This window comes from Cuculus canorus, chromosome 1, assembly GCF_017976375.1.
Source record: "Cuculus canorus isolate bCucCan1 chromosome 1, bCucCan1.pri, whole genome shotgun sequence".
NCBI classification, from domain to species: Eukaryota; Metazoa; Chordata; class Aves; order Cuculiformes; family Cuculidae; genus Cuculus; species Cuculus canorus.
The window spans coordinates 20,473,629-20,499,697 of record NC_071401.1 but is presented as its reverse complement, the minus strand read 5'-3'; the positions used below and the strand labels follow the sequence as shown (position 1 = coordinate 20,499,697).

Here is a 26,069-nt window from a genome sequence, read left to right as displayed (position 1 = left end):
TGGGGGAATACAAGTGATACAGCAGCTTTTATAGCATAATAAAATGTCTATAAAACTAATTATATGTGTTATCAAAACGATTCATGCTAGCCATAGTAAATCTCATTCATTGCAAACAAAGAGTTGAAAAGAGTTCACTGTCTCTTTAACATTTGCACGAATCACATGCGCTGTTGTCATGGAGTTGAAAAAGGAATTCCCTAAGAACTGGAGATGTAATTCCATGCTTCAAGAAAGCATGCAAAGCAGTTAGGATCTGTAACCTAACTCAGCCATCACAGACCAGATAAGTTCTGATCAGACCTGATTCCTCACCATCCTGGCAAATTTTCTTCTTGTTTTCCTGTAAGTTTAATATGTTTTCTTGCCCTGACACCTGCCTAACACACACGTCCTTCATGCATTGAGAAGTGCCATGTGTTTGTAGGTGTTGCTCTTTCTGAAACTATTTAACATCAAAGGCCTTTTGCAAAACAGTGCTGACTTGCTGGCAGTGTTTCCCCTAAAAAGGGATTTAGAGAACTTGTTCTACTTAATCAAATTAGTTATCTTTGATTCAATCTGGTGTTTAAGCCAAATTCCCAAGACAAGGTGGTTTTAGTAGTTTGTTCATGTTGCAATCTCTGTTCTGCAACAAAATCTGCTTTTGTTTTTTTCTCTGTTTGGTTTCTGATGGTCTCAAATGTGTGTGAAAAACTGACACAGGGTGGCTGGGTACAAGGAAACAGCTGATTTGACGTTCAACTTTTTGACTTTGTGAACTATTCTGTTTTCCATGCCTTTCCCTTGGTCTGTCAGAAGTATCCATTTAGCTGGTCTGAATCCTGTGCCTTGCTGGGTTTACTCAGATCTTTTTTCTTCTCTGTTTCGTATTTGTTTGTCATACCATCTTACACCCCCAGCATTAGCTGTGTCATTTAGCAAAAAAAGGCACTTCACAAACTAAAATAATCAGTAAAAGCTTAAACTCTTTTTTATCACATTCTCCGTGTATTGAGACCCTTCGTGCCAAATAAAAACACTTAAAATCCTGGTCACCACAGCCTATATAACACCCTACAGTTTGATGTAACCTGTTCAGAAGTGCAGGACTTGTCTAAACAAACTGGACCCTTGAGGTTTCTCTGATTTTTCATTATTCACCTAGGCTTTTCAGCTGGAGAAATGAGTCTGTGCACCTTGTATCAGTGTTAGGACTGAGGAAGGTGGCCATCTGAGGCCACATTATCCTCAACCAGAGACCCCTTTGGTGCTCAAGCTCTGGGTAGAAGATCCATCAGTGCTTGCAGACAAACAAGGTATGCGTGTACGTTTTGTTAGCTCTGGGCTTCTGAAAAAGTGTTTAAGGGCCAAAGTTAGCATAGTGCTTCTGCAAGTTCTTAAGAGGCTTTGTTAAAAGTGAGAGCTGCCCACACACATTATTTATCAAGACCAGAAACAACGGTTGCAGAACATATGTGAAAACAGGAGACATACCCAGTTGGAACTGGTGGTTTGGAATTTTATTTTATCTCCCCATAAGGGTGGAGGAAAACAATGGGGTGGGTGAAAAGTTTTGGATTTCTGTGTATTGAAGAAAATTTCTCATTATACCAAGTCATCTGACCCCTCTTTTACAATGCTGATGGTTCTCACCACCCTCCACTGACCTGAAACCTCTATTTTATTAATCTTTTGGGTTAAATTTGAACATGTTTTCTTTGTTTTCTTTTAGAATCTATTCAGAGAAAGAGTTGAGTTCTCCCTGTCCAGGAATTGTAAGACCATCAAATCATAGAATGGTTTGAGTTGGAAGGGATCTTTAAAGGTCTTCAACCACATTAGGTTGCTTGGAGCTCTGTCCAACCTGATCTTCAGTGTTTCCAGGGACTGGGTTTCTACCACCTCTTTGGGCAACCTGTTCCAGTGTTTCACCACCCTCATCATAAAAAATTTCTTCCTATAACTAGTATGAATCTCCCCTCTTTTAGTTTAAAACCACTACTCCTTGCCCTATTGCAACAGGCCCTTGCTAAAAAGTCTGTTCCCATCTTTCTTACCAGTCCCCTTTGAGTATTGAAAGGCCACAATGAGATCCCCCTGTACCCTTTTCTCCAGGCTAAACAACCCCAACTCTCTCACCCTTTCCTTACAGAAGTATTCCAGTTCTTTGATTATCTTTGTGTCCCTCCTGCAGGTCCATGTGCTTCCTGTGCTGAGGGCTCCAGAGCTGGATGCAGTACTCCAGGTAGGGTCTCACCAGAGTGGAGTAGAGGGATGGAGTCAGATCCCTCACCCTGCTGGCCACACTTCTTTTGATACAGCCCAGGACAGAGTTGGGCTTCTGGACTGTGAGTGCACACTGACAGATCACTTGCTGCTTTTCATCCACCAGTTCCCCCAAGCCCTTCTCAGCAGGGCTGCTTTCAATCCCTTCACCCCCTAGACTCTATTAGTATGGGGGATTGTTGTGACTTAGTTGCAGGACCTTGCGCTTGGCCTTGCTGAATCTCATGAAGTTCACGTGGACTCGCTTTTTGAGCTTATCCAGGTGTCTCTGGATGGCATCCTGTCACTTAGGCATGTCAACTGCACCACTCAGCTTGGTGTCATCTGCAAACTTGCTGAGGGTGCACTCGATCTCACTGTCTGTGTTGTTGATGAAGATATCAAATAGAATACCCTGGTTGCAGTACACTGTGAACATGCTGTGGTTCATGTTAGACCATCCCAGAACAGACGGGATAAGGCACAGGAGATGAATATGAATGTGTCTTGTTGAGTGTTTCTGTAGTGGCAACATAGTCATGTGATGAAATTATGTGGCTAATCCAAGTTTTTCCTTCCTGAATCCCCAAGAAGGTATAATTTTGCTGCACACCTCCATCGCTTGTCCAAGGGCTGGCTTCCAGCATGCTGCCACCAGGCTGTCAGTGCCTGCCAGCAGGATTGAGATGTGGTTTCAGCTGTGGAGGCAGTTGACAAGTTACCATCCATAAATGAATCTCTGAGCAATTGGAATGTGAATAAACCAGCTTGAAGTGGAAGGAGGCACTGGATCCAGCAGTGACCACACTTTGGAGAAGAGTAGGTGTTAATATGCCTAGAGGTCATTTGGGGCAACTAATAGTCCCATAACATACCTTGGCATGGCACGTGGCAGCCAAACTGGTATTTTCTTGCTGTTCAAGAACACAGGTGTTTGGCAGCAGCTGTGGCCTCCACATCTGGCTCCACTTTCAGGGTCATCATTAGTGGGGCTGCTGAAATGCCATCCCTCCTGCAGGGACTGGATACTTTTAGTGGTTGTGTTGCTTGTCAATCCAAAGTGACAGAAACCCAAGGGAGTAAATGGTGAAAGTCAGGTGAGGAAAAACAGCTGCTGAGAAGCCAGAGGGAAAGTGGCTGGAGCAGCGCTGCGCCGAAAGCCCTCAGAATGGCAGCGTGATGGAAGAGAAGAGTTAAAACTTAGAGATGTTTTAGGACCAAATGTGCTACATTAGGGTGAAGTGTTGGCTTTGCACATGCCAGGTTCAAAACATTTCAAGCCAGTGTGGCAGGGAGGGAGGCTGTGCATTGGAGTAAGGGCAGAAAAGGGGAAAGGGTGCACGAAATACTTGTGTCATGACATGGCCTTGAAATGAGAGCTATAAAGGTGAAGCGAGTGCTGGAAATAAAACTAAGTACCAAGGGCAGGAGGTTTGCAGGGGTATGAATCTCCCCTCTTTTAGTTTAAAACCGCTACTCCTTGCCCTATTGCAACAGGCCCTTGCTAAAAGGTCTGTTCCCATCTTTCTTACCAGCCCCCTTTGAGTATTGAAAGGCACAATGAGATCCTCCTGCACCCTTTTCTCCAGGCTAAACAACCCCAACTCACTCACCCTTTCCTTATAGAAATATTCCAGTTACCCAAAGTTAGTAACGACTTCTGGAAATCAGCCTCACAGGAGGAAATGAGAGTTACAGTCCAGTGCTACTGCTCCTCATTGCTGGCAGAGCTCTGTCTTTTCATATTTGATTGTTGTGTATGAAATCTTCTGGACAGGACAACGTGCAACAAAATGTGTACATTTAGAGATAGCTTCTTCCGTTTGGGGTGAAGCACAGTTTAGGTAGCTCAGGGGCTGTAGAACATCCAGAGTCAGGTAAGATCCACATAGGAAGTCCCCATCCTTGGTTTTTCTTTGAATGTGCCATATTACAGCTTCATTATCTTCAAGTTAAATCTGCAAAATGCTTCTATGAAGCCCCATGCAAAGTCCATATGTACCTTTAATTTATGTGGCCACGGCTGGCTGTTGTAAACCTGGGTTAATTCCCTAAGAGCAGTGTGTTTTTGACTGTTTTCCTGGTCTCTGGATGTGGTCTTGAGCTGCTCAAAGGTATAGGGAAGGCATCCAAACATTCCTAGTAGGAGAGATAATAAATGAAATTAACTCATAAATTTATTACGATGTCAAATAAAAATATATCTGGTTAGTGCAAAAAAGCGTAGTAAAAGTGGTGCAAGATTCTGAAGTAAGCATCCTTCTTCACAGTGACCAGGACATACCAAATGATAAATATTTTTGGCTTGCTTAGCTAGAACTTTACAGTATTTAAATTACGATTACAAGTCTGAACTGCTTGCTACAGACCAGTGTAGTGGGATCTGCCAGCAAAGGAGGAGGTAATTGGAGGTTCGTTACAGCAGGCTGGTCCTGGTGGAGACACAGTGATTATGATGAACGTGCTCACTGCAGGCAAACACTGATGTGCACCCACTCAGCTGCCTTTCTGAATTCAGGGGTCATGGAATGTGTTCTTATGAGTTCATTTGTACTGAAATGTGTTCATCACAGCTGTGTTCTTTCAAAAACAAAAAGAAAGTATCTTAAGCTCTAAGGAGGGCATTAAACCTTGCTGAGGCCAGCCAAGAAAATGCTGAGATCTTTTATTTTGACTGGAAACACATAAATCACCTGCATACCTGAGCCAGACGTAAAATCTGCTTTCGGAAGTATTTTTACAGGGAGAGAGCCCTCTGTCACAGACCCCATACATTCTTAGCTGGCACGATACACATTTCACCCTTTTCTAGGATCTGTTTACTTTCTTTAGCTAGTCTTTGGGCAGACTTGTACATCTTGTCCTCTCTTTCTCTTTGGCCTTGCCAATACATCTGTCTCACCTTCCCACAGCTCCCAGCCCCTGGTGCTGCACCGAGCTGGCTGCTGGCTCCCAGGCTGCACCCACTGAGCTTTCCCTGCTCTCTGCTCGGTTGGGAATTCCCACCCCTCATTCAGGTCTGCCTGACAGTCCCTTTTGCTTAACCAAAGCAGAAGAGTAACATTGGTGTAAAATGCAGATGTCAAGAGACAATCCCCCCCCCCAATTTTACTTTTCTGCACCACTGCAGCCCTTGTGGGGATCAGGGTGGGATGTGGATGTGAAGGGATGTTATTCTAGTAGCCTCTAAATTCAGAACAGCATCTCCTGCTGCTGGGCAGAGCCATGGCACAGTGCTCGATGGGCTAACTCAGCCTGCGAAGCAATGCCATAGAGCTTGGGAAAGGGGTTCAGCTTTGTGTCAAGAGAAGGCTGCACAGGCTGCTTGATGCTGTGGTGCCGGCAGGGCTGTGGCACACGTGGTGGGTGGCATCTGCCTGTTCCACAGCCCATGTTTGTCCACAGACCCCAACAACTGCGGCGTGAGTCGGCGATGGGCTGCATTTTTCTCTAGAGGGTGATGGGGCTACAGGAAAGCTGGGAAAGGGCTCTTTATCAGGGAATGCAGTGATAGGATATGGGGTAATGGTTTTGAGCTGAAAGAGGGGAGCTTTAGATTAGATATTAGGAAGAATTTTTTTGCTGTGAGGGTGGTGGCCCAGGTTACCGAGAAAAGTCATGGCTGCCCCATCCCTGGAGGTGTTCAAGGCCAGGTTGGATGGGGCTTTGGGCAGCCTGATCCAGTGGGAGGTGTCCCTGCCCATGACAGGGGTGTGGAACTGGATTATCTTTAAGGTCCCCTCCAATCCAAACCTTTCTATGATTCTATGGAATTTAAAAGTATAATCTTGTGTCTCCACCAGTGGATGTACCAGTGTCCTTTGGACCCAGGATACCTCATGAGCTCTGCTGTGTGCCCAGCGAGCTCACCAGCGCTGACATCACTGGCAAGGAGTGAGTGCTGCACAGAGGAGTGTGATCAGCTAGGCATGCTGTGCGGAAGGTTGCTTCTCACAGAGCACTGGTTTTGTTGCTGAAGTGGCAAAACAGCAATGTGGGGAGCTTTAGCCTTGGGTTTCACGTGCAGCGATGCCTGAATAGTGCTGTGCTTGTGCGGGTAGGAAGCAAGACTGTATTTGGCACTCAGATCTGCAGGCAGGAGAAAAATAAGAGAGGACAGAGGTGTGTGGCTCTGCAGGTCACAGCCAGGATGTGTGCTGCAGTCAGTGAGGCTGCAGTATATTCCTTTCATTGTAGGGAAGATTAAAGGGCAGGTAGCACAGCTTCATTTCACAGTTCAGCATGTTTTGATTGGCAAATGTTCTTTTCCTCAGCCTTTGATGGTGCCTTGGTCAGAAAAGCATCCGCTATCCTCCCAATTAGCACTCCCTGTGCTCACAAGTATTAAAAAAGGAAAAGGAATATGACAAATCTTTAGTGAACCCAGGGCTGGTTCTAGCAAAAGCCAGCACTGGGTCTGAGCTGCTCTCGCTCTAGCCGTCTGCGGGACTCACGGGACAGGCAGACTGTTCAGCACAGACCTCCTGCTGCATCAAGGTCTTGAAAAACTTTTTGTTCTGTAGCTGTGCTGAAAGCAAGCGGGTGGCAAATTTACCTCCAGGTATTGCACTGAATTCAGGGGTGAGGCTGAGCTCATGTAATTTTTTATAATCATCTGGGCTTCTGAAAATTAAAATCATTCTGGTTACACCAATTTTTTCACCCACACTTGCTTTGCCCATTCGTTACTCATGTGCTGGGTTGACCCTGGCTACACAGCAAGTGCCCACCAAGCCACTCTATCACTCCCCTCCTCAGTTGGAGGAGGGAGAGAATATAACAAAAGGCTCATGGGTTAAAGACAGGGAGATCACTGAGCGATCAGCATCATGGGCAAAAAAGACTCGATTTGGGGAAATTAGTTTATTTATTACCGATCAAAGAGTAGGGTCATGAAAACAAGAACTAAATCTTGGCCAGCACTGGTGCCCACTTCACGGATATTACAAATAGATGATGGGTCCTCAGATGGGATACCCTAACAAAAAGCTCTTAGAAAGAAATCCCCATCCAGAATGATGTTGCAAGAGCTTGCAGGATGCAGGTAGCAGTGTTTTCAGCTGTTTCTGAATCTGGGTTTTCACATATTGATGAATTAGTTGCAGCCAGGACTTCAGCTGCTGGAAGTCCTTGAGCAGTGCAAAGAAAAAACCTCACTCATTGAAACTAGTTTGCAGTTTTCCCACTCCATCACCTAATAAAGAGCCAGAGCCAAACAGAACAAGTGCAAATGTTTCTTCATGGCCGAATTTCCTAGTAGAGCAGTGTGCTAGTGGTAACATAATGCATGTTTCCTGCATAAAATCCATTCACCTACTCAAGGAAGTCCTTGAGCAAACACCAAAAAAATATTTAGAAAAAAAATAATAAAACGTGGATGGGCAGATACAGAATCGTAGAATAATTGGGTTGGAAAAAACCTTTGAGATCATCAACTCCAACCATACCTGTCCACTACTAAATCATATTCCCAAGCACCTCATCTACCCACCCTTTAAACACCTCCAGGGATGGTGACTCAACCAGCTCCCTGGGCAGCCTGGCCCAGTTCTTGAGAACCCTTTCTGTGAAGAAATTTTTCCTAATGTCCAATCTAAACTTCCCTTGACACAGCTTGCCGCCGTTCCCTCTTGTGCTATCACCTATCACTTGGGTGAAGAGACCAACCCCCACCTCTCTACAACCTCCTTTCAGTTAGTTGTAGAGAGCAATAACATCTCCTCTCAGCCTCCTCTTCTCAAGGCTAAACGGCCTCGGTTCCCTCAGCTGCTCCTCATAAGACTTGTTCTCCAGTCCCTTCACCAGCTCTGTTGCTGTTCTCTGGACACACTTCAGGACCTCAATATCTTTTTTTTAGGGAGGGGCCCAGAACTGGAGGCAGTATTTGGGGTGCGGTCGCACAGTGGCAGAATCACTGCCCTGATGTCAATATAATACAATATTGCTTCTGCTGTAATCTGCAGCTCGGAGGGGGCAGCCTGATCCAGTGGGAGGTTTCCCTGCCCATGCCAGAGGGGTTGGAATTGGATGATCTTTGAGGTCCCTTCCAGCTCAAATCATTCTACAATGCTATGATTTACCCAGGGACACACAGACCGGTATTTGCATCCTGCAGTTTGTTTCCTTTCTTTTATTTCCTTTGTTTTTATATAAGAACTGAGCAGAGCCTTAAAGATACTTGTATATTGTGTGTTACATCTTTCAGGTTCATTGAATGAAATCCACAGTTCTGTTTTCGCCTGATTATGGGGGACCGGACCGGCTAGAGGAGACAGGAGAATGGGGAACTTGAGCTCCCTGGAGGAAAGGATGAAGAGAAATACCCAGAAATTACAGCAATGATAGATAAGGCAGAATGGTAGGGAAGAATCATAAAACAGGAGGAGAGTGGGTAAGAAAAAGATGTTCCTTTCCTGATTTGGACTTCAGTAAAGCCTTTGACAGAGTTTCTCACAGCATTCTGCTTAGGAAACTATCTGCTTCTGGCCTGGACAGGCACACACTCTCCTGGGTGGAACTGGTTGGGCCCAGAGAGTGGTGGTAAATGGAGTTAACTCCAGCTGGAGGCCAGTTACAAGAGGTGTCCCCCAGGGCTCAGTGCTGGGTCCAGTCCTGTTCAATGTCTTTATCAATGACCTGGATGAAGGGATTGAATGTACCTTAGCAAGTTTGCAGACACTAAGCTGGGTGGAAGTGTGGATCTGCTGGAGGGTAGGGAGGCTCTGCAAAGGGATCTCAACAGGCTGGACTGCTGGGCAGAGACCAACGGCATGAGGTTTAACAAGGCCAAATGCCGGGTCCTGCACTTGGGGCATAACAACCCTGTGCAGCGCTGCACACTAGCAGAAGAGTAGCTAGAAAGCTACCTGGAGGAGAAGGACTTGGGGGTGTTGGTTGACAGCTGACTGAACATGAGCCAGCAGTGTGCCCAGGTGGCCAAGAAGGCCAATGGCATCTTGGCTTGTATCAGAAATGACGTGACCAGCAGATCCAGGGAGGTTATTCTCCCTCTGTACTCGGCACTGGTGAGACCGCACCTTGAATACTGTGTTCAGTTCTGGGCCTCTCACCACAAGAAGGATGTTGAGGCTCTGGAGTGTGTCCAGAGAAGAGCAACGAAGCTGGTGAAGGGGCTGGAGAACAAGTCTTACGAGGAGGGGCTGAGAGAGCTGGGGTTGTTTAGCCTGGAGAAGAGGAGGCTGAGGGGAGACCTTATTGCTCTTTACAACTACCTGAAAGGAGGTTGTGGAGAGGAGGGAGGGGGCCTCTTCTCCCAAGTGACAGGGGACAGGACAAGGGGGAATGGCCTCAAGCTGCACCAGTGGAGGTTCAGACTGGATAGCAGGAAAAAATTTTTCATGGAAAGGGTCATCGGGCACTGGAACAGGCTGCCCAGGGAGGGGGTTGAGTAACCAACCCATCCCTGGACATATTTAAAAGACAGGTAGATGAGGTGCTCAGGGACATAGTTTAGTGGCAGATAGGAATGGTTGGACTCGATGATCCAAGAGATCTTTTTCAACCTGGTGATTCTATGATTCTATGATTCTAACCATCTATTACTCTTTCTGACCCTGTGGAGGGCAAGCAGTTCTGCAGCAAGAATGAGGGATAAGGGCTGCATGTCTGCTTCACAAAATCAAATTTTTCTGAAGATTAAGAAGATAAAATGCTTGGTATGCTTGAGGGGCAGGGCAATTGTAAAGATCAGAAGAGTTTTCCTTCCTACTTGTCTTCCTCTGCAGCTAAGGTTATTTAGCTCAGCTTTTAACACACAAGTAGGAATTCTGCTGTACGAATCTCCAGTACAATTCTTTACACAGGTATCTCTCCTGCCTCTGCTTTTTTGTTTTGTTTTGTTTGAACTACCCATAATCTATGATTCAATAACAGTTTTTTAAAGAAGGGGTTGCTGGTGTGGATTGGGGTTGTTCTGGTCCAAGAGGTGCTTTGATTTTTTTCTGGCCTGTTCCCTGGGCGGGTGGACAGAGAAGCAGAGAGAGACAATAGGAACAGCACCAATCAGCATCTGATTCCCAGGCTGTCTTCTGGGTGGCATTAGGGTAACTGCATCTCTTTTCCATGAGAAAATGAACTCAGTCTTATCTTGGGCAGATTGTGAGCAATGAATCTGAAGCATTAAGCGGGGTTTGCTTTTGTTTTTTTTTAATCAAACATGAGATAATTGTGAAAAGAACAAGGACTGTCAGGCATTTAAACCCTCCAGCTCTTCCAGCATGAAGCATAACAAGACCAAACTTTAAGGTAACTTCTGCTCCCTCAGATCAGGTGAGAATTGCCAGAATATCCTCTGAGCCACAGCAGCTGCAGATCTTTAAATAGATACAAAGTGTGCAAGCAAACATTAGGAAGCTAATTCAAGAAAGCCCCGAGCCCCAACCCTTTAGTTATTCTTGGTTCCTCCCCCTCAACTAAAAGTATATATTAATATCTTATTAATTACAGCTTTCATCTACTGCAGTTACAGCACTGATACAGGGGCAGAATGTGCGATATTGCACTTTTGACGATATTTGGGCTTCTGTGCATATTTACAGCTCATTTCTGCACAGCTGAGACATTTGCGGGAGGAAATGGGCTGTAGCAGCCTGTAGCGTGTGCTGGACGGACCAGCACTGTACCGTGCTCTCCTCTGGCTTCTGCAGGCATTCCCTCTGCACCTCCAGTCCACCCAATGCGGAAGGGCAGTAAAAAGACTTCTCTAGGGAAAAAAAGCATCTGGCTGTACATGCTCAAGACCTCCTCAATGACATTCTGTGTATTAGGAAACATCATCTGGAAGACAGATATTTTCAGGAATCCCTATTACAACACTTGCCAACACCTTGAGTAAACTCCAACACTAGCTATTTTTTGTTGAAAGCCACAGGAGATGTAATTTATGGTATGCTCGAGCTCTTCCTTGCATATCCAGTAGCCTGTTTGAACTAATGAGAGAGAGGGCTGAACCCACACGGCTTGCTTCTTTTAAACCACCAATAAAAATAGTTATTTTATTCTCTAAATGATGTAGAGCTTCTTCTGCCTGAATCCATCTGTCCTGCAAGTTAAATTCCAGTCTATGAAAATAACTTCGAAGCAGTTCTTGCCAGCACAAATGGATTAGTCCTTGAGCAGACAACCAGTCCTCCAAAGTTTAAAATATATCTAAGATATATTTTATTAATAAGATACATTAAATTAATATTGAAGGTTTCAGTTTATTGGGGTTTGGCATTGAGGGTAACTGCCCAAACCACCCAGCAGAAAATACTCTTCTGTGAGATTTCACTGCATTTTGTGATCATATGAGCTTTTTTTTTTTTTTTTTTAGAAAGGAATATTTCCTGTTCAGAGTACCAGAATATGTAGATGTGGCACACAGGGACATGGTTTAGTGGTGGACTTAGCACTCTTAGGTTTATGCTTGGACTCCATGATCTTAAAGGTCTTTTCTGACATAAATGATTCCGTGATTCCATGAAAATATATAAAAAAGCGATGAATTTTGACAAATTGATAGTGGTTTACTTTTTTTCCATGAACCTTCCATATTGACCTGTGGGACATCTGAGGCACTTGGATTTCTGGACTGAAAGGCAACATTGAGATGGATATGTTTTTAAAATTTCTCAATTCATTCTGTAAACTTTGACACGTGCAGAATACGTTTGTGTAGTGTAACGGTCTCATCTGAACTGGTTCCTAGTGTTCTGTGATTTCCTTATGTTTAGGGATTTAGGATTAAAATGACTGAAACTGGCCTGGACAATCCCCTGTCCTGGGTCACTTGCAAGATGATCTTTTTTTTCAATTTGGCCGTTATGTTATTGTACTGTAGAATATTTCTTTATGCACGCATGTAAATTCTGTATTTGTATCTTTTTGTCATTATGTTCCAATGAACTGTCTGATAGAGAGCTTAGGCAAAGTAAGGTGGTATCTTGAACTCCAATGGTTTAATTTGCTCCAGGCTTTGCATCAGTGCTGTTGCTCAAACTGTTGATTACGGACTAGATTTTGGTGTACTGTCTCCTACACTTAGAAGAATTTTTGCCTGCTGCATAGCACAGGAATTGTCCACCCACGACCTGAGATTGGGACCTGGGCAGAAAAGATGGAAAACTTCACAGAGACTGAGTATTCAGATGAAGCCCTTTCCAAAAGCTGCGTTCTTTTTTGTGTGTGCTTCTCCACTAATGCTTTAGAAAAATGTCATTTGTAAACTAACAAGCCAGATCTCCCTTCGTCAGGTCAACAAGTAGAAGTTAAATCCAACTGTGGTGAGGAAGGATTTAGAAAATCAAGTGATGAGGGGAAAAAACAATCTCCCCCTTCCTCAGCTGACCCTGCTGTTGAAGTTGTGGCGCTTGCTCGAAGCCTCAGCGTGCCCTCGCTCAGCCACCTCTCTGTCAGTACTCTGTTAGAGCTAACATTTCCACTAATCCCATCATTCACTGCTGGTTGTGGAAACCAGCAGGCTCGCAAGCAAATCCACCCACTATTATTTTTATCCTATTGACAGGGCTATCTTATTGGACATAATCAAATTGGCTCAGTGCAATTTGAGGAGTTTTGAGTTTTACCAAAACTTATGCCAAAACTAAGTATGGATTAACTTGCACCCCACCAGCACAAAGTGTTCATTGTGTGGCTTTGCTCTGCAGTACCCAAACCTCAGCTCGCTCTGTGTCCAATAAAACACAACACGGTCCCTTCAATAGCCTTTTTTTTTTCAAAAAGGCAAAACAAAGCAGCAGTGTCTGCGCTGGAATGTGCTGCAGGTAGCGATCTAAACCTCCATCAGCGAAGTCAGCGAGAGGATTAATTTAATGCATGAAGGTTGTTGCTTGGAGGGACTTCACAGGAATGCAAACTGAAGGGCCTCAAAGAGCCAGCAACAAAGGGAAAAGCCACACAATCTCAGACTCTGGTAGGATGAGGAGCCTTGGATTAAGAGCTTGGTTTACCTTGTAGAAAAAGCAAGAAGCACTGTTGTACTGAGAAGTAATGCAAGCAGGGAAAAGACTTTGGTGTGTTGTTTGTTCCTTGTTTTTCATGTAGACTCTTTTAGAGAGTTGACTAGAAAATAGCAGCCTTGCTAATGACAGCTATATAACATCGGATATGATCAACAGTTTAGGCAAGTTTTACGATCACATACATAACGCGTTTTGAGTTGTATTTTGTTACCAGATAAGACAGAACAAATACCTGGTTTTCTACTCTTGTTTTTTTTCTTGATTTTTAAATTTTTATTTTGGGCAGGAGCCCACCATTGCAATCCCAGCAGTGCCAAGAGCCACAAAGCCAACTGTAGTGACACAGAGCTGAGTGCCAAACATGCCACGTGCTGCTTTGCAGACTTGCAAGCGTTTCTGTGAACTAGAATGGGGGGATGTGGACTGCTGATATTTTTGACACCCTCAGCAGACAAGAAGTAGAAGACTACTCAGGAGTGCAGCACATGGACACAGTCATGTAACAACACCTGGCTATGCTGGGAAGATGTTCCCCATGTTGAGCTATGAATTGTGTGCTCAAACGACTAAAGAAATAACAGCAACACACAGACAAGAGCTACTGCAAATTCTGCTACCATAAACTAGCAGCAGGGACAGAACAGCTTTCAGATTCCCCCAGACTTTCCCATAAAAACCAATAAATACCATCCTTATTCTAGATTCACTTTCCAGTCACTGCTTCTTATGTCTTTACCATAAGAAGTCATGTCATTATATGCAATTATCAAATTACTTTCTTCTCAGTCCTCTACTCGTCAAACTGTGCCACCCCCTTCTTAATTATTTAAATTGCACAGCAGCGCATTTGAGTACCATTTTCCTGAATAAATATTCCATAATAAGTTTTCCATATAAATCTTCTGGACAGTATTTGTAAGTAGCCTAAATAATCACGGTACTCAGTCCTCTCTGTTGGTAATCTCTCTTTCTTCAAAGAAGTTTTGAAACCACTCTTGGCTGCTGCAGTGCAACACAACCGCAGGGTCTTCTTGGTTCTAATCAGGGGCCATGATTAGGGCATCCTCTTCTATTTCAAAAATGCAGCTGCCCTCATTATTACCTTACCTGTCTTGTCTGAAAGAGTCTATCGTGTGAGGTACTTGGTTTTCTTTTCAAAGACATTCTCTGATTTATTTTAAGGATTGATGTTAACCTACTGCTTCTTCAAGGTCTGTCAGCTTGAAGAGAATGATGCTACTTACTGTTAGAAAGCATCTCAAGATGAAGTGTACCAAGTTACACTGTAATTTTAATACAATTAAACCAGTAAGGAATTCTGCTAAAAACAATAAAAGAATTGATCACTAACTTTGAATTGAATGCTATTATTAATTTGAAATCAACAAACCAAGCCTGGTTCACATAACATTTTATTCACAAGTAGAAAAAGGTATAACAAAATGTTTTATACAAGGTTTTAATTTACATTCCTTAAAGGAGTATTTAAAAAGCACTCGAGTCCCTTGATGCGATATATGGGCAGTCTAAATGCGATGGTAGTAAATGTTTTCTATTGGCATGTACAACATTGCTTGCCACAGGCAATATAAAAAAGACCAATTTGTTTAAATTAATGAAAAAAAGTATATACACAATGTACACATATTTAAAAAGCAGTCTCTTCATTTTTTTCCTCACAATTCGCTTTCCACCTATCTGTCACTCATTTAAAGAAATAAGTATTTTTCTCTAGAGTTGCCGGACAAAACCAATTATACAAACTGTAAATTCCAATGGGAAAACATACTTACTGTAGCAGATGCTGGCAAAACTTCTGAACATAGCATTTTGCAGAACTGCTATCAGTGAAAAGTTAAAAGTCCATATGTTCTAAAAGTATCTTGCCATATACTGAAATGCACATTGGATTTTTTCTATTTACAAAGTATATACAAAGAAGCACATATCTCTTCATGCAAATGTAGTGAAAAATAGCATTTTTGTCACTTCTTAAGTGTATGAAAGTATCCAAAGAAATCCATCAAAACTACTTTTATTTGAATATATACTTTACTAGTTAGCCAAGTAGCTGTACTCCCTGTGTAACTCCATATTATTCTGTCAGTGACCAAATGGTGGTATTTACTAATTTAAAAAAAAAAAAAAAAAAATCACTCATGTAATTTTTTTCCCTTATTTTGATTTGACTTTGATAGCTGTTATTCATTATTTTTGCACACATGAATTATCTCACAGGTATTAGCTGAAGCATCTTCCTGCCTTGGCTGCCTATATTGGCTTTTGCTATTCTTGTGCAGGTTCAACTTTCTACTGTGTGCTTCAAAGCAAAAGTCTTTTTCCACTATGGAATATGAGTACTGTCTCAACATTCCCATTGCCACCCAAACTATGTGTGGAAAGATGAGCAATATTTATTGCAGGTTTGCATTTGTTTTACTGATTGCTTTGCTTTTGTCAAGGCACATTGGGTACTTTAAAGAATAATTAATAGAGTTCATCACTGACAGGTTTGAACCTGTTGAACATAATGAATCAGTAGAGGTTACTGGGATTACTCACAGAAGTGAAAACTATTTTAGGAGAACAAATGGTATTATGGGATGGGGTGAACAACCCATAGTTAAAAAGATCTTAAAGAACAGCAATGAGGGCAGAGAGTTGATAATCTACTGAGCATGCAGACAACTTTGAGGGTTCAATTCAGAGGTGGTTTTTTTTAGAGTTATGAAATAATTTTTATATTTTGTGTGGAAAAATTGAATTTACACAATATACAATAAGAAGGACAGTGACATGAATGAAAAGAAAAGGCCTGCTAAATGAACCAATTAGGTCACCATGAAGCTTGACCCTTGAAAATAATGCATTCTTAAAAAATATTATTAATAGTCTCATTGTATGAATATTTTCCTGGCATACCAGCTGTAGTTTGACAGTTTGATGTGACAGCTGATTACATTTATTTCAACGTACAAAAATTACATAACAACAAGTGCTGTATTCCAATACTGAGACTACTAATTAAACACAACATCCGTATCTATATGTCTGACTTTCATTAAACTAAATCTAATTTAAAGCTAATCTCCAGCTATGTTTAACAAAACAATGCCCCTCCCACAAATGTAATAACTGGATGGAGGGAACTTAACCATACATATTGTAGCATGCAAATTCTTTAATTCTCCAAACTAGCTTATTTACTATAATGTAATACATAATAAAAGCCTCAGTTTATCAACAGATGATCCTTGCATAAATAGAAATGTTTACTGTTTAAGTCCTTCAACAGCAAGAAACTGATACAAAATTAGAACCATCCCCCAAAAGATCCTAATGCATGCATTTATCTGCAAGCTGAATAACTGGCAACATCTTGTCCTCATGCTTTCTGACCTCTGTAGCCGTACCTAAGATACCCACCTAAACCCACTGAAGTATTTGTACTTCTTGCTGTATTTACATATACTTTCAAGCTCACTCCGTTGGACTTTTTGAGAATCTGAGGGAACGGAAGGCTGTTTTTTTTTAGAAGAGATGCAAGAGGTCCTAATTCCACTTTCAGGGCTCTCCTTAGGATGCTCCTTGAAGATTCACTTTACAGCTGTTACGACCCAGATGCAAGTGCTCAGAAGTTGTGAAAAGATGCCATTTTCTTCCAGCTCATTTTGAAACTACGCAACATTGAAGGCCAGTCTAAGTTTGATGAGAATCAGCAGATGAGCATTAGGGAAGCATTCAGCTTTAGTGCTGAGAGAAACAGCTTGGTTCCCTAAAAGAAAATATTAGAACAGTGATTACAAAAACTCATTATAAAAATGTATGTACTTCCATACTGTATTAAACACTAAAAAAAATACTGCTGTATTTACTGCTTGCCGTAAAAACTCATCTACACCTTTAGACTGAAAGTGTTTTAAAACACCCACTTGTATTTATGTGTACATAAATAAAAATATACTATCTGCTAATTCTATCATGTTATTATTTATTTTGCAGTATAATAATGAACTATGGCCCTATGCAAGACTGCAATGCATCCACAGGTACTGAAAAGAAAATCCTTCCCTCGAAATATTTCAAAAGACAGGAAAGATGAAGACCAAATGGAAAAAATGCGGCAGACTGAGATGAAATAATTTTATTAAGAGCTGTACAATTGGTCAGAGTTCAGCATGAAAACACATCTCAGGTCCTGTCCCTCAAGTGATACTTAAATTTATCCACCAAAGATGCATGTATAATGATGCAGTGTAGAGTCTGAGTATGGAGAAATTGTACAAAATTAATCAGTAAAGTCAGTTAAAGAAAAAAAAAAGAATCAAAGCCTGAATCTCCCTAACCATCTAGCTTATTCAAAATTACACATAATAGTACAAAATCATCAAAGAATACAGGATTTTGAAATGTCAGAATAGATGTCTAAAAACACATACGAATCACTAAGAAAATTTATAATTTCTGTATCAAGTATGGTGAAATGCAAGATAATTTTTATAATGATGTTTTGAAATTCTGTGGTTTCTTTCATCTTGAAAAACTCTAAACAACATTAATCAGACACCTCTGAAGCTGATACGTGATTTAATGGAAAAAACCCACAAACTTGATTTTTTAGATCTTGTTAGTATGGAAATATACCCCCTTAAAACATCAAGAGAGCATTCAAGTTCCCTTGATAACTACTAAAATACTGGGAACTAGCAGCATGGAGATTTGCAGTCATAGTCAACATCACTGCCCCTTTCTACATATGCATAGTGAATATGTCTATCGCCTAATGATAGTTAGCATATACCAAAATGAAACAACAGTTGCTATCTGACACACCAACACTTAGTGTGAGACATTGTTACAGACAAAACTATATACTGTAAATAATATATTGAGACAAATACATGTGACCTAGATACAGTTGATATTTTCACTGACAGCAGTAGGTTTTCAGGGTGACCTACATGTTCCATTGAGGTCTATGGCAAAAAAATTTTTGGACTTAGCAGTGTGTCTATCTCCCTTTCCTCTTCTTGAAAGCATCACCTAAAAATTAAGGCTTAATTTACAAGGAATTAGCTACTGCACTTACATGTTTTCAGAATATGCAGGTTTTCTTTGTTAAGTATTATTTTCTACTTCTTATTTAAGAACAATATGAAAGTGACATGTCAAATGGAAGAGGAAGGCACCTTTTATTTCTGCAGGTGGTCCAAGATTTTCATAATTACAGATAGCTTAATTTTCTTAATTAAAGTTTGGTGGATTATTAATATTAGTGGCAATTACTTCTGTTCCTGCCTCTTTCCAGCCACAGCCTGCATAACCCTTGAGTAACAACACAGTACATATGCTATGCTTTTGGATCCTTTCACAGATTGCTCCAAGTTACTTCCAATAGTAGAAAATGCCATTTTAAAAATAGAGAGCACAGAAAATATTCAAAAAGGTATTATGATGAAGCAGTAGCAGAGTCACTTTTTGTGATGGTTACATTGTGATGTGGTAGAGTTGGTTGTTTATCATCTCTTTTCAATATTGACCTTAGACCTGCATTTTCTCTGAGAAGTAGAATATTGGGCTTTTACAGATTAAATTCTATTTTATGGATGAACTCATGGAATGTTTTATCTGGTGACATGGGAGTACAAGTGGCATTAAAAAGCATTTGAGATTCTCTCTTCTGCAACTGCTGTAGTTAGTTAGAATCATAGAATAGTCTGGGTTGGAAGTGATCTTAAAAATTGTCTAGTTCCAACCCCCTTGCCATGGACAGGGACTTCTCCCACAAGGTCAGGCAGCCCAAGGCCCCATTCAACCTGGCCTTGAACACCCCTAGGGATGGGGCAGCCACAACCTCCCTGGGCAACCTGTGCCAGTGCCTCACCACTCTTATCGTGAAGAAATTCATCCTAATGTCTAGTCTAAATCTGCCCCTCTCCAGTATATACCCATTGCCCACAGTCCTATCACTACAAGCCTTTGTAAACAGTCCCTCCGCAGCTTTCTTGTAGCCCCTTCAAGTACTGGAAGGTTGCTGTAAGATCCCCCATGGCCTTCTCCAGGCTGAACAACCCCAACTCTCTCAGCTTGTCCTCATATGAGAGGTGCTCCAGCCCTCTGATCATCTTTGTAGTCCTCCTCTGGACCTGTTCCAACAGCTCCATATCCTTCTTATGCTGAAGATTCCAGAACTGGACACAATACTCCAGGTAGGGTCTCACAAGAGAGGAATAGAGGGGCAGAATAATCTCCCTCAACCTGCTGGCCATGTTTCTTTTGATGCAGCCCAGGACATGGTTGGCTTTCTGGGCTGTGAGCGCACACTTCCGGCTCATGTCAAGCTTCTCATCAACCAGTACCCTCAAGTCCTTCTCTGCAGGGCTGCTCTCAATCACAGAGAAGACTTTGCAAATATTTTTGGATGAACACTTGCATGTCTTTTATGCTTTGTTTACCATAAGCAAAGACAAATCCTTGGTTCTTCCGTCATAAACAGGGACTAGTAACACATAGTAGCTTGGTCATAAAGCTATTAAACTGATTTCCCCCCCCCCCCCCCCGCCGAAACTTAATGAAAAAAACCCAAAACTGATAACAGGTGACTGGGGTACAGACTTACCCCTATGCTCCTGATCACATTATCTCAACATTGCAGTGTGAGCAATTACATCTTTCAAATTCAGTTAATGATATAAAAATGTGAAACCATTGGATCTCTTGTAGGGTTTTAATTTACTTCAGCAATGGCTAGGTATAGCCTCTGGAGAAACACAACCCTTCAACTTTTTACAATCCCATTTTTATCTAGCTCTAAGTGCCTCGAGTATTCATTCTCACTCCTTTGTAGTTATGTTGATTACCTCTTTATCAGTCTGTAGAGTCATTTGCTGTTCCATTATGCTTTGTCTTTGGCTGGGTTTCAGCAGCCACTGAGTTTTGAAGTAATGAATCTTCTGTGCATGTTCTATGTTTGGAGATTTCAAATGACTCTGCTATGTTTCCATCAAGAGTATTAGCTGAAATAAGTACTTCATTTAGTTCCTGGTTGTTATCTGACTCAATAGAGGCTGTCTTTTCAGTCTCAGGACTGCAGGATTTTGCAGATCCATCAGCCCGTTCTGAATATGATTCAGAGAAAGAAATGCTGTCACAGCAAGCTGAGTTTTGCATAAGAGGCCAAGCATCTGAAATGTCTCCACAGGCAGAGTGTGAAAGAGAACCAAGGAAGGCAGGAATCATTTCTCCAACAGAGTCAGCCCTGCAAAAAACATAAAAGACGTGTTTCCAAATGCATTCCAGAAAATATTATCAGTATTGTAATTCTTGCCATTACTAATTATAGGTATTTCAAGAAGATTTAACAGGGTTATATTAAGTTAATACTTTAGAGGCATTCTGTACAAAGAAATTATTTTGAAAATGAATACAGTTAGTTCTTTACCTGGAAATGAAAGCTCTGAGGAACACTACTAAAGGTAAAGAGGGTGCTTAGAGCCCTTCGCACTATGAATTCAGGGTTTCAGGAAACATGAACTACAGTTGGGGTTGTTTAAAGAACTGAAATACGATAAAAAATACTGGAGTACTGTTCAGATACAAAGACTGTTTCAGAGAGGAAGGAATTCATTTGTTCTCAGTGGACAGAGGAGTATGTGTATTAAGACAAGATATAACATGCTTAAATTGCAGCAAGAAGATGTTTGGGAAGACTGTGGAATCTCCATCTCCAGGTTTTTTTCTCCAAAAAGTCAGGCTAGACAAACATCTAATGGATGTAAAAGAAGTGGGTTCAGACTGGGAGAAGGGAATAGACAATAAGACTGCTTGAAACTCCTTCTATCTGTGTGATTTCATATTGAATATGCATTCACTTTACATTTTTCAGTTCTGTATAGCCTTCAAAACGTGAAAAATTTTTCTTCTATTCTTCCATATTAATGAAGGGTAGCCATTTCCAGTTCTCACTAGAATTATTTTTGTTTTATGAAAAATGGAAGAAAACTGAAGTAGAAACTCAATATTTATCTGTCTCAAATATGGTGCATGATGATACTGACAAGTCTGAGTGCACTATACATGCCTATCTGTTGAAAGCCCAGTACTATTTTTAACTACAGTAAAGCAAAAGTAAGTATTAACAAACTCCAAAAGATACACTAATATGTTTTGTTTAAAAAAACTGTCTACAGATTTATAAAACTGTAATGGCTATATTAAGTCTGATATACAGTAATAATTTGTGTGACAAAACTCATCCCACATTAACATTGCCTATAAGAGATTTTAAGTAGCCTTACTCATTTCCAAAACATGATGATTTAATAGCTTTGATATACACACAAAGCATTTTTATACATGAGGCCAAAAGTCAGGACATTGCACCACAATTGAAGGAAATACATTATTTTGGCAAAGGAAATTGGAGAAAACTCCATTTCTATTGGAAGGAACCACGGGATCTTTGATGTCCACATAGCATGGATATGCTATTTATTTTTAAAGCCTTAACCAAAAGATCTCTCACAAAGTACGCAACTCCCAATTTGTACCGCCTTAGCGGTATAAAAGGATGACTCAAGCTTGCTGGTATTTAAACAAGTCGTTATAGAAAACTTAAGTATTTTCTATCTTGTACTTAGGTCATTATGTCACCTTGCATAAACAATGTGTACGAAGAAGCTGCCTCTACTTTTTTAGTTACATTTGGCCATAAGAACACAACAGCTGGAGAGCACTTTAAACCTTATATGGAAAATGATTCTAGCTAAAAGAAATAAAAACATCCCATTTTAAAATCTGTAACCAGGAAACTCTGAATGACACCATAAACTTTATATATTTAGCTCATGGCACTGCTGTAGAAATAACTATTCTACTATTGCATTTATATTCAGCCGATCAGGAGAAAATAATGGTTACAATCTGGTAGAAATTCAGAAATACTAGATATTACAAATCTCACAGTCATTAAAGGTTTCTAAGAAAAAAGAAAATCTTCAAGATGCTTCTAAACTGTACCTTAACACCCCCAAATTCACAGGTTTATGCAGCACCTTGCTAATCCATAACTGAAAAGGGCATCACCAAATCCTCTAAGTCATCATAGAGTAAGAGGAAGACTATCTGCTTGTGAGGATAATAAGTCAATTTTTCTTCAGAGAAACTGATATATCGTGTCAGAATTTATTAAGTAATATTTAAAATAAATTTTCACCATTAACCTCTTTTTGCATGAAACAGGAGGATGCAGTTACAGTTCACCAAAATCCCCCATTCCACACCAAACAGCTATTGTATCTGTATAAATATTAATTCGACCGCATAAGAAATATTAAATGTTTAATAGACATTTATAAAACTAAGATACCTTTCATTAAGCGTAGTCTGCGAGTGGAAAGCACAACTGTGACTGCTGTGCTCCATGCTACAGGTTTCATCACAGCACAGTGATGGAATCAAGTGAACTGGTCCTAAGGAATAGAAATTAATTTAATCAAGGTAAAAGTTTTAAAGGTCTGTATAAACTTAGTCTCTGTACTCTTTCAAACTTAAGTATAGTTTGCCAGTTACATTAAAATACTTGGATTGAGGAAATAAATTTCTACTGCAAAAAATGGGTACTTTAATTTATTACTTTAAAAATCGAGTTACTTATAAAAGCCAAGCCTTTCCTTTGGGAGTAATGCAAATGCCAGTCATGAGTTATATACTTTTAAACTCAATCTACTTTTTGGTCAGATATGCGTGAGTGGAACTACCACATTCTGAGTTAACACATTATGATATTTAAGCCTGTGGTCTTGTGTTAAATTATATATTTGTTAACATCATAAATGCATGTGTTCTGATATGACTTCATAAAATCTAAATGATTTGAACTGTTCAGGTTTTTAGTGTCCTTTAGAGTTCATATCACATTATCAGATACTGTCTGGTAAATCCTTCGCACCAATTTAAGTCTCAAAGATGCAGTGCCACTTTTATCAGAAAGAAATGAGACAGACATCTAAAGCTTTTTTTTTTTTTTTTTCTTTTAAGTGAAGGGTCTTTGCAATGAAAACAGGAAAAAAAATCCTAACCAAACAACTCCATAGAAATTCTATGTGCCTATAGAGAAATGAGCCTAGGACAAAGTGTAGTTTGACAATGTTAGCTCTGTAGTTAAAGTCATGTCACAACTCAAATGTTAGATAAGTGTTCATCATGCCGTAAAGTCACCTTTTAGTAGATCTAACATACCACACGTCTGTGATGTGCTCCTCTGGCACTGGCAACATGTCCTGTGGTCATATTCACTTAGCCGCGGTCTATCAAAACATGACAATTCAGAGCCGTTGTAGTGAATGTCTTGTGATCTCAGAGACCCTTAGGGAAAAATGAATAAAAATATATATTAGCGAAGGATACCCTTTTTGCTCTCCAGAGCCTCCTATCTTCATAGAATGCTTAAACATCATATTATACAGTATTTCCGTATGTTTTCCAGCTGAAAGATCTGCAATGATAATGTGGTTTCATATAACGCAAACCACAGATTTTGCAACAAACCCTAGAACAGCTGTTCAACAGGTTCAACTACAGTCTCTTCTAGGAAGGCATCTCCTCTTATTTTGATGATTTGAGAGTATGTCTCATTCATTGTTACATTTTCTCAATGTTTAATGATTCTCAGTGATTTTCATCCACATCCAGCTTTCAGCCACTGGAGTTTTGTTTACATTAGCTTAGAGCACTTTACATTAACAGCAGACTTCCTTTAATCTGTATAATTTTAGGCCAAGGCAAATGAGTTAATAAATTTTACTAACTGAAGTTTGAATTCAGTGTCTGAATTTCTTCAAATTTACACTGTAAAACATCTTCTAGGCTAGGAACAATTCTTACAATGCCTCTCTGAATCTTTTTATTTTCACTTTTGCTGTAAGCAGTGATAACATCAATTTTTTCCTAGTTATTATTTTTGTTTGACATCCAGGCTTCATTAGATGCTATAAACGTATTTTAAAAGAAGTTTTCTAAACTATAAATGGGTACTAGAGTGCTTTTGTGTTTTCTCATCTTTTATTTAATTAAGGGACAAAAAATATTTATTATAAACAAATCTGTAAATTACATCGATGAGCTGGTACGGATTTTTAAAAAAAATTACAAATCTAACTGGCTTAGGCCAGTTAATCTTGAATATGCTCATGAAACGCAAATTGTTAAAGACAAATCTGCTATCTACACTGGCCGCATCTATCATCTAGATGGGCTAATCTGTTTCACAATGGCATGTGATGCACACATCCTCCAAGCTGGTACTTCCACATTAGCACTGCAACTCTATAATGACATTCCAGCTTGGATCCCAAATGGTCCACATATACCTGTGCAGCATCTAACAGAGTTAGATTATGCAACAAATTAATGCAAATGTACTACTTCTGCACATTTTCTCAGCAGAAGCTGGAACATCCACACTGAGTTGGCAAACATATAAGGATGTACAGTTTTACACTTCCGCCAGCTTGTTCATCTCAATGCTCAACTTCCTTGAACGCTGTAGAGATTTCATTTATTTACCTACAGAAAGATTTTCCCAACTAATGTCAGTATACGAATATTACAAAGAGACATTAATAACTGGAAACTTACAGCTTGGTTTCTTCTCCATAAACTGCCTCTTACAATAGATAACACAAAGAATAAGAAGAGCTAAGAGCACCGTTGCAAGTGCGCTGCATATAACAGCTGCTAGAGCAGTATCTCGAGGACTGGAAGCAGTTGAAGGGATCTTCACAAGGTTTACTTTAGTGGTACCTGAAATACAATTAAATAATAATTAAGGCAAATGGTAAACCTTTCAGGAATATACAGTCATGAAATGAAAGTCTGAGAAACAGATGCATTTTGACTGTCCATGAGAATGGAATCAGAACTTCACCATTGAAAGACCTTTCAATTTTTAATGACACCAGTTGATTTTAATATGGAGTACATTTCCTAGTGTATAGTTGAGAAAGCTATCCACTAGAGGGAGTCACAAATACATGAACTTCCCTTAATAAGGAAACTTTCTGAGAACTGAGACACCCCCAGCAGTTCAAATGCTGTCAAAGGTACCATGTTGCTTGGTTGCATATGCCATGACACCATACTAATTTCTAGGATCAAATCTGTGATTTCAACTGTGCTTTTTTTGTTCTAGTAAAAATTCAGCAGACTGACTTTATACCCATGTTAGTAAAGACTTACTCAATATTTCTAGCTTTGACAAACATTGTTACTTTTACATGGAAAGTGAAAAAGTACCACAAGTTTAACTACAACTGTTGAAAGTATCTTTTGATTTTTCAGGTAGGCAGCAATGAAGTTGCAACAAGAAGTCTAACAGCAATCAAGGGAGACTTCAGGGCCTTGAGACAACAGGTTAAATGATCAGGAGAACAAGTAGTGTTCTCCTCTATCCTTCTGGCTGCAGGGAATGATGAGGGAAGAAACAGGAAGAGCCAGGAGATCAGAAGAGTCAACTGGCTCTGAGCTTGGAGGCATCAGCAGAATTTTGGTGTTTTTGATCAAGGGTTGGTTCACACAACACCAGGCCTGCTGGTGACAGATGGGGTATACCTGTCCCAGAGAGGGAAAAGGATCTTGTGCAGGAGTTAGCAGAGCTCATTGAAAGAACTTTAAACTCGATTTGAAGGGGGAAAGGGATAAAACCAGGCTCACTAGAGATAAGCCTGGGGGTGGCACGTCAGTGTTTAAAGAATGATGTACAAGCTAGGTCCTTTGGTCTGCCATCTCAGTGGATGTAGGGAATGGAGATCCATGTGGCAGCAATGACACAAGGGTTATGGA

At 40.6% G+C, this 26,069-nt stretch overlaps 1 protein-coding gene across 4 annotated transcripts in view; it reads right to left on the bottom strand.

The window, feature by feature from the left end:
• Nucleotides 1–14,608: 14,608 nt before the first annotated feature.
• The window catches only part of TNFRSF19 (TNF receptor superfamily member 19), a 61,326-nt gene continuing 49,865 nt past the window's right edge, over nt 14,609–26,069 (bottom strand). For all 4 annotated transcript variants that reach the window (XM_054080376.1, XM_054080367.1, XM_054080391.1 and 1 more), the window contains 5 exons: nt 24,867–25,031; nt 23,469–23,594; nt 22,597–22,699; nt 20,090–20,487; nt 14,609–17,004 (listed from right to left, as the gene is read on the bottom strand). In XM_054080376.1, the coding sequence (XP_053936351.1) occupies nt 20,097–20,487; nt 22,597–22,699; nt 23,469–23,594; nt 24,867–25,031 (785 nt within the window). In that variant the 3' untranslated portion in view covers nt 14,609–17,004; nt 20,090–20,096. The remainder of the gene's footprint in view (nt 17,005–20,089; nt 20,488–22,596; nt 22,700–23,468; nt 23,595–24,866; nt 25,032–26,069) is intronic.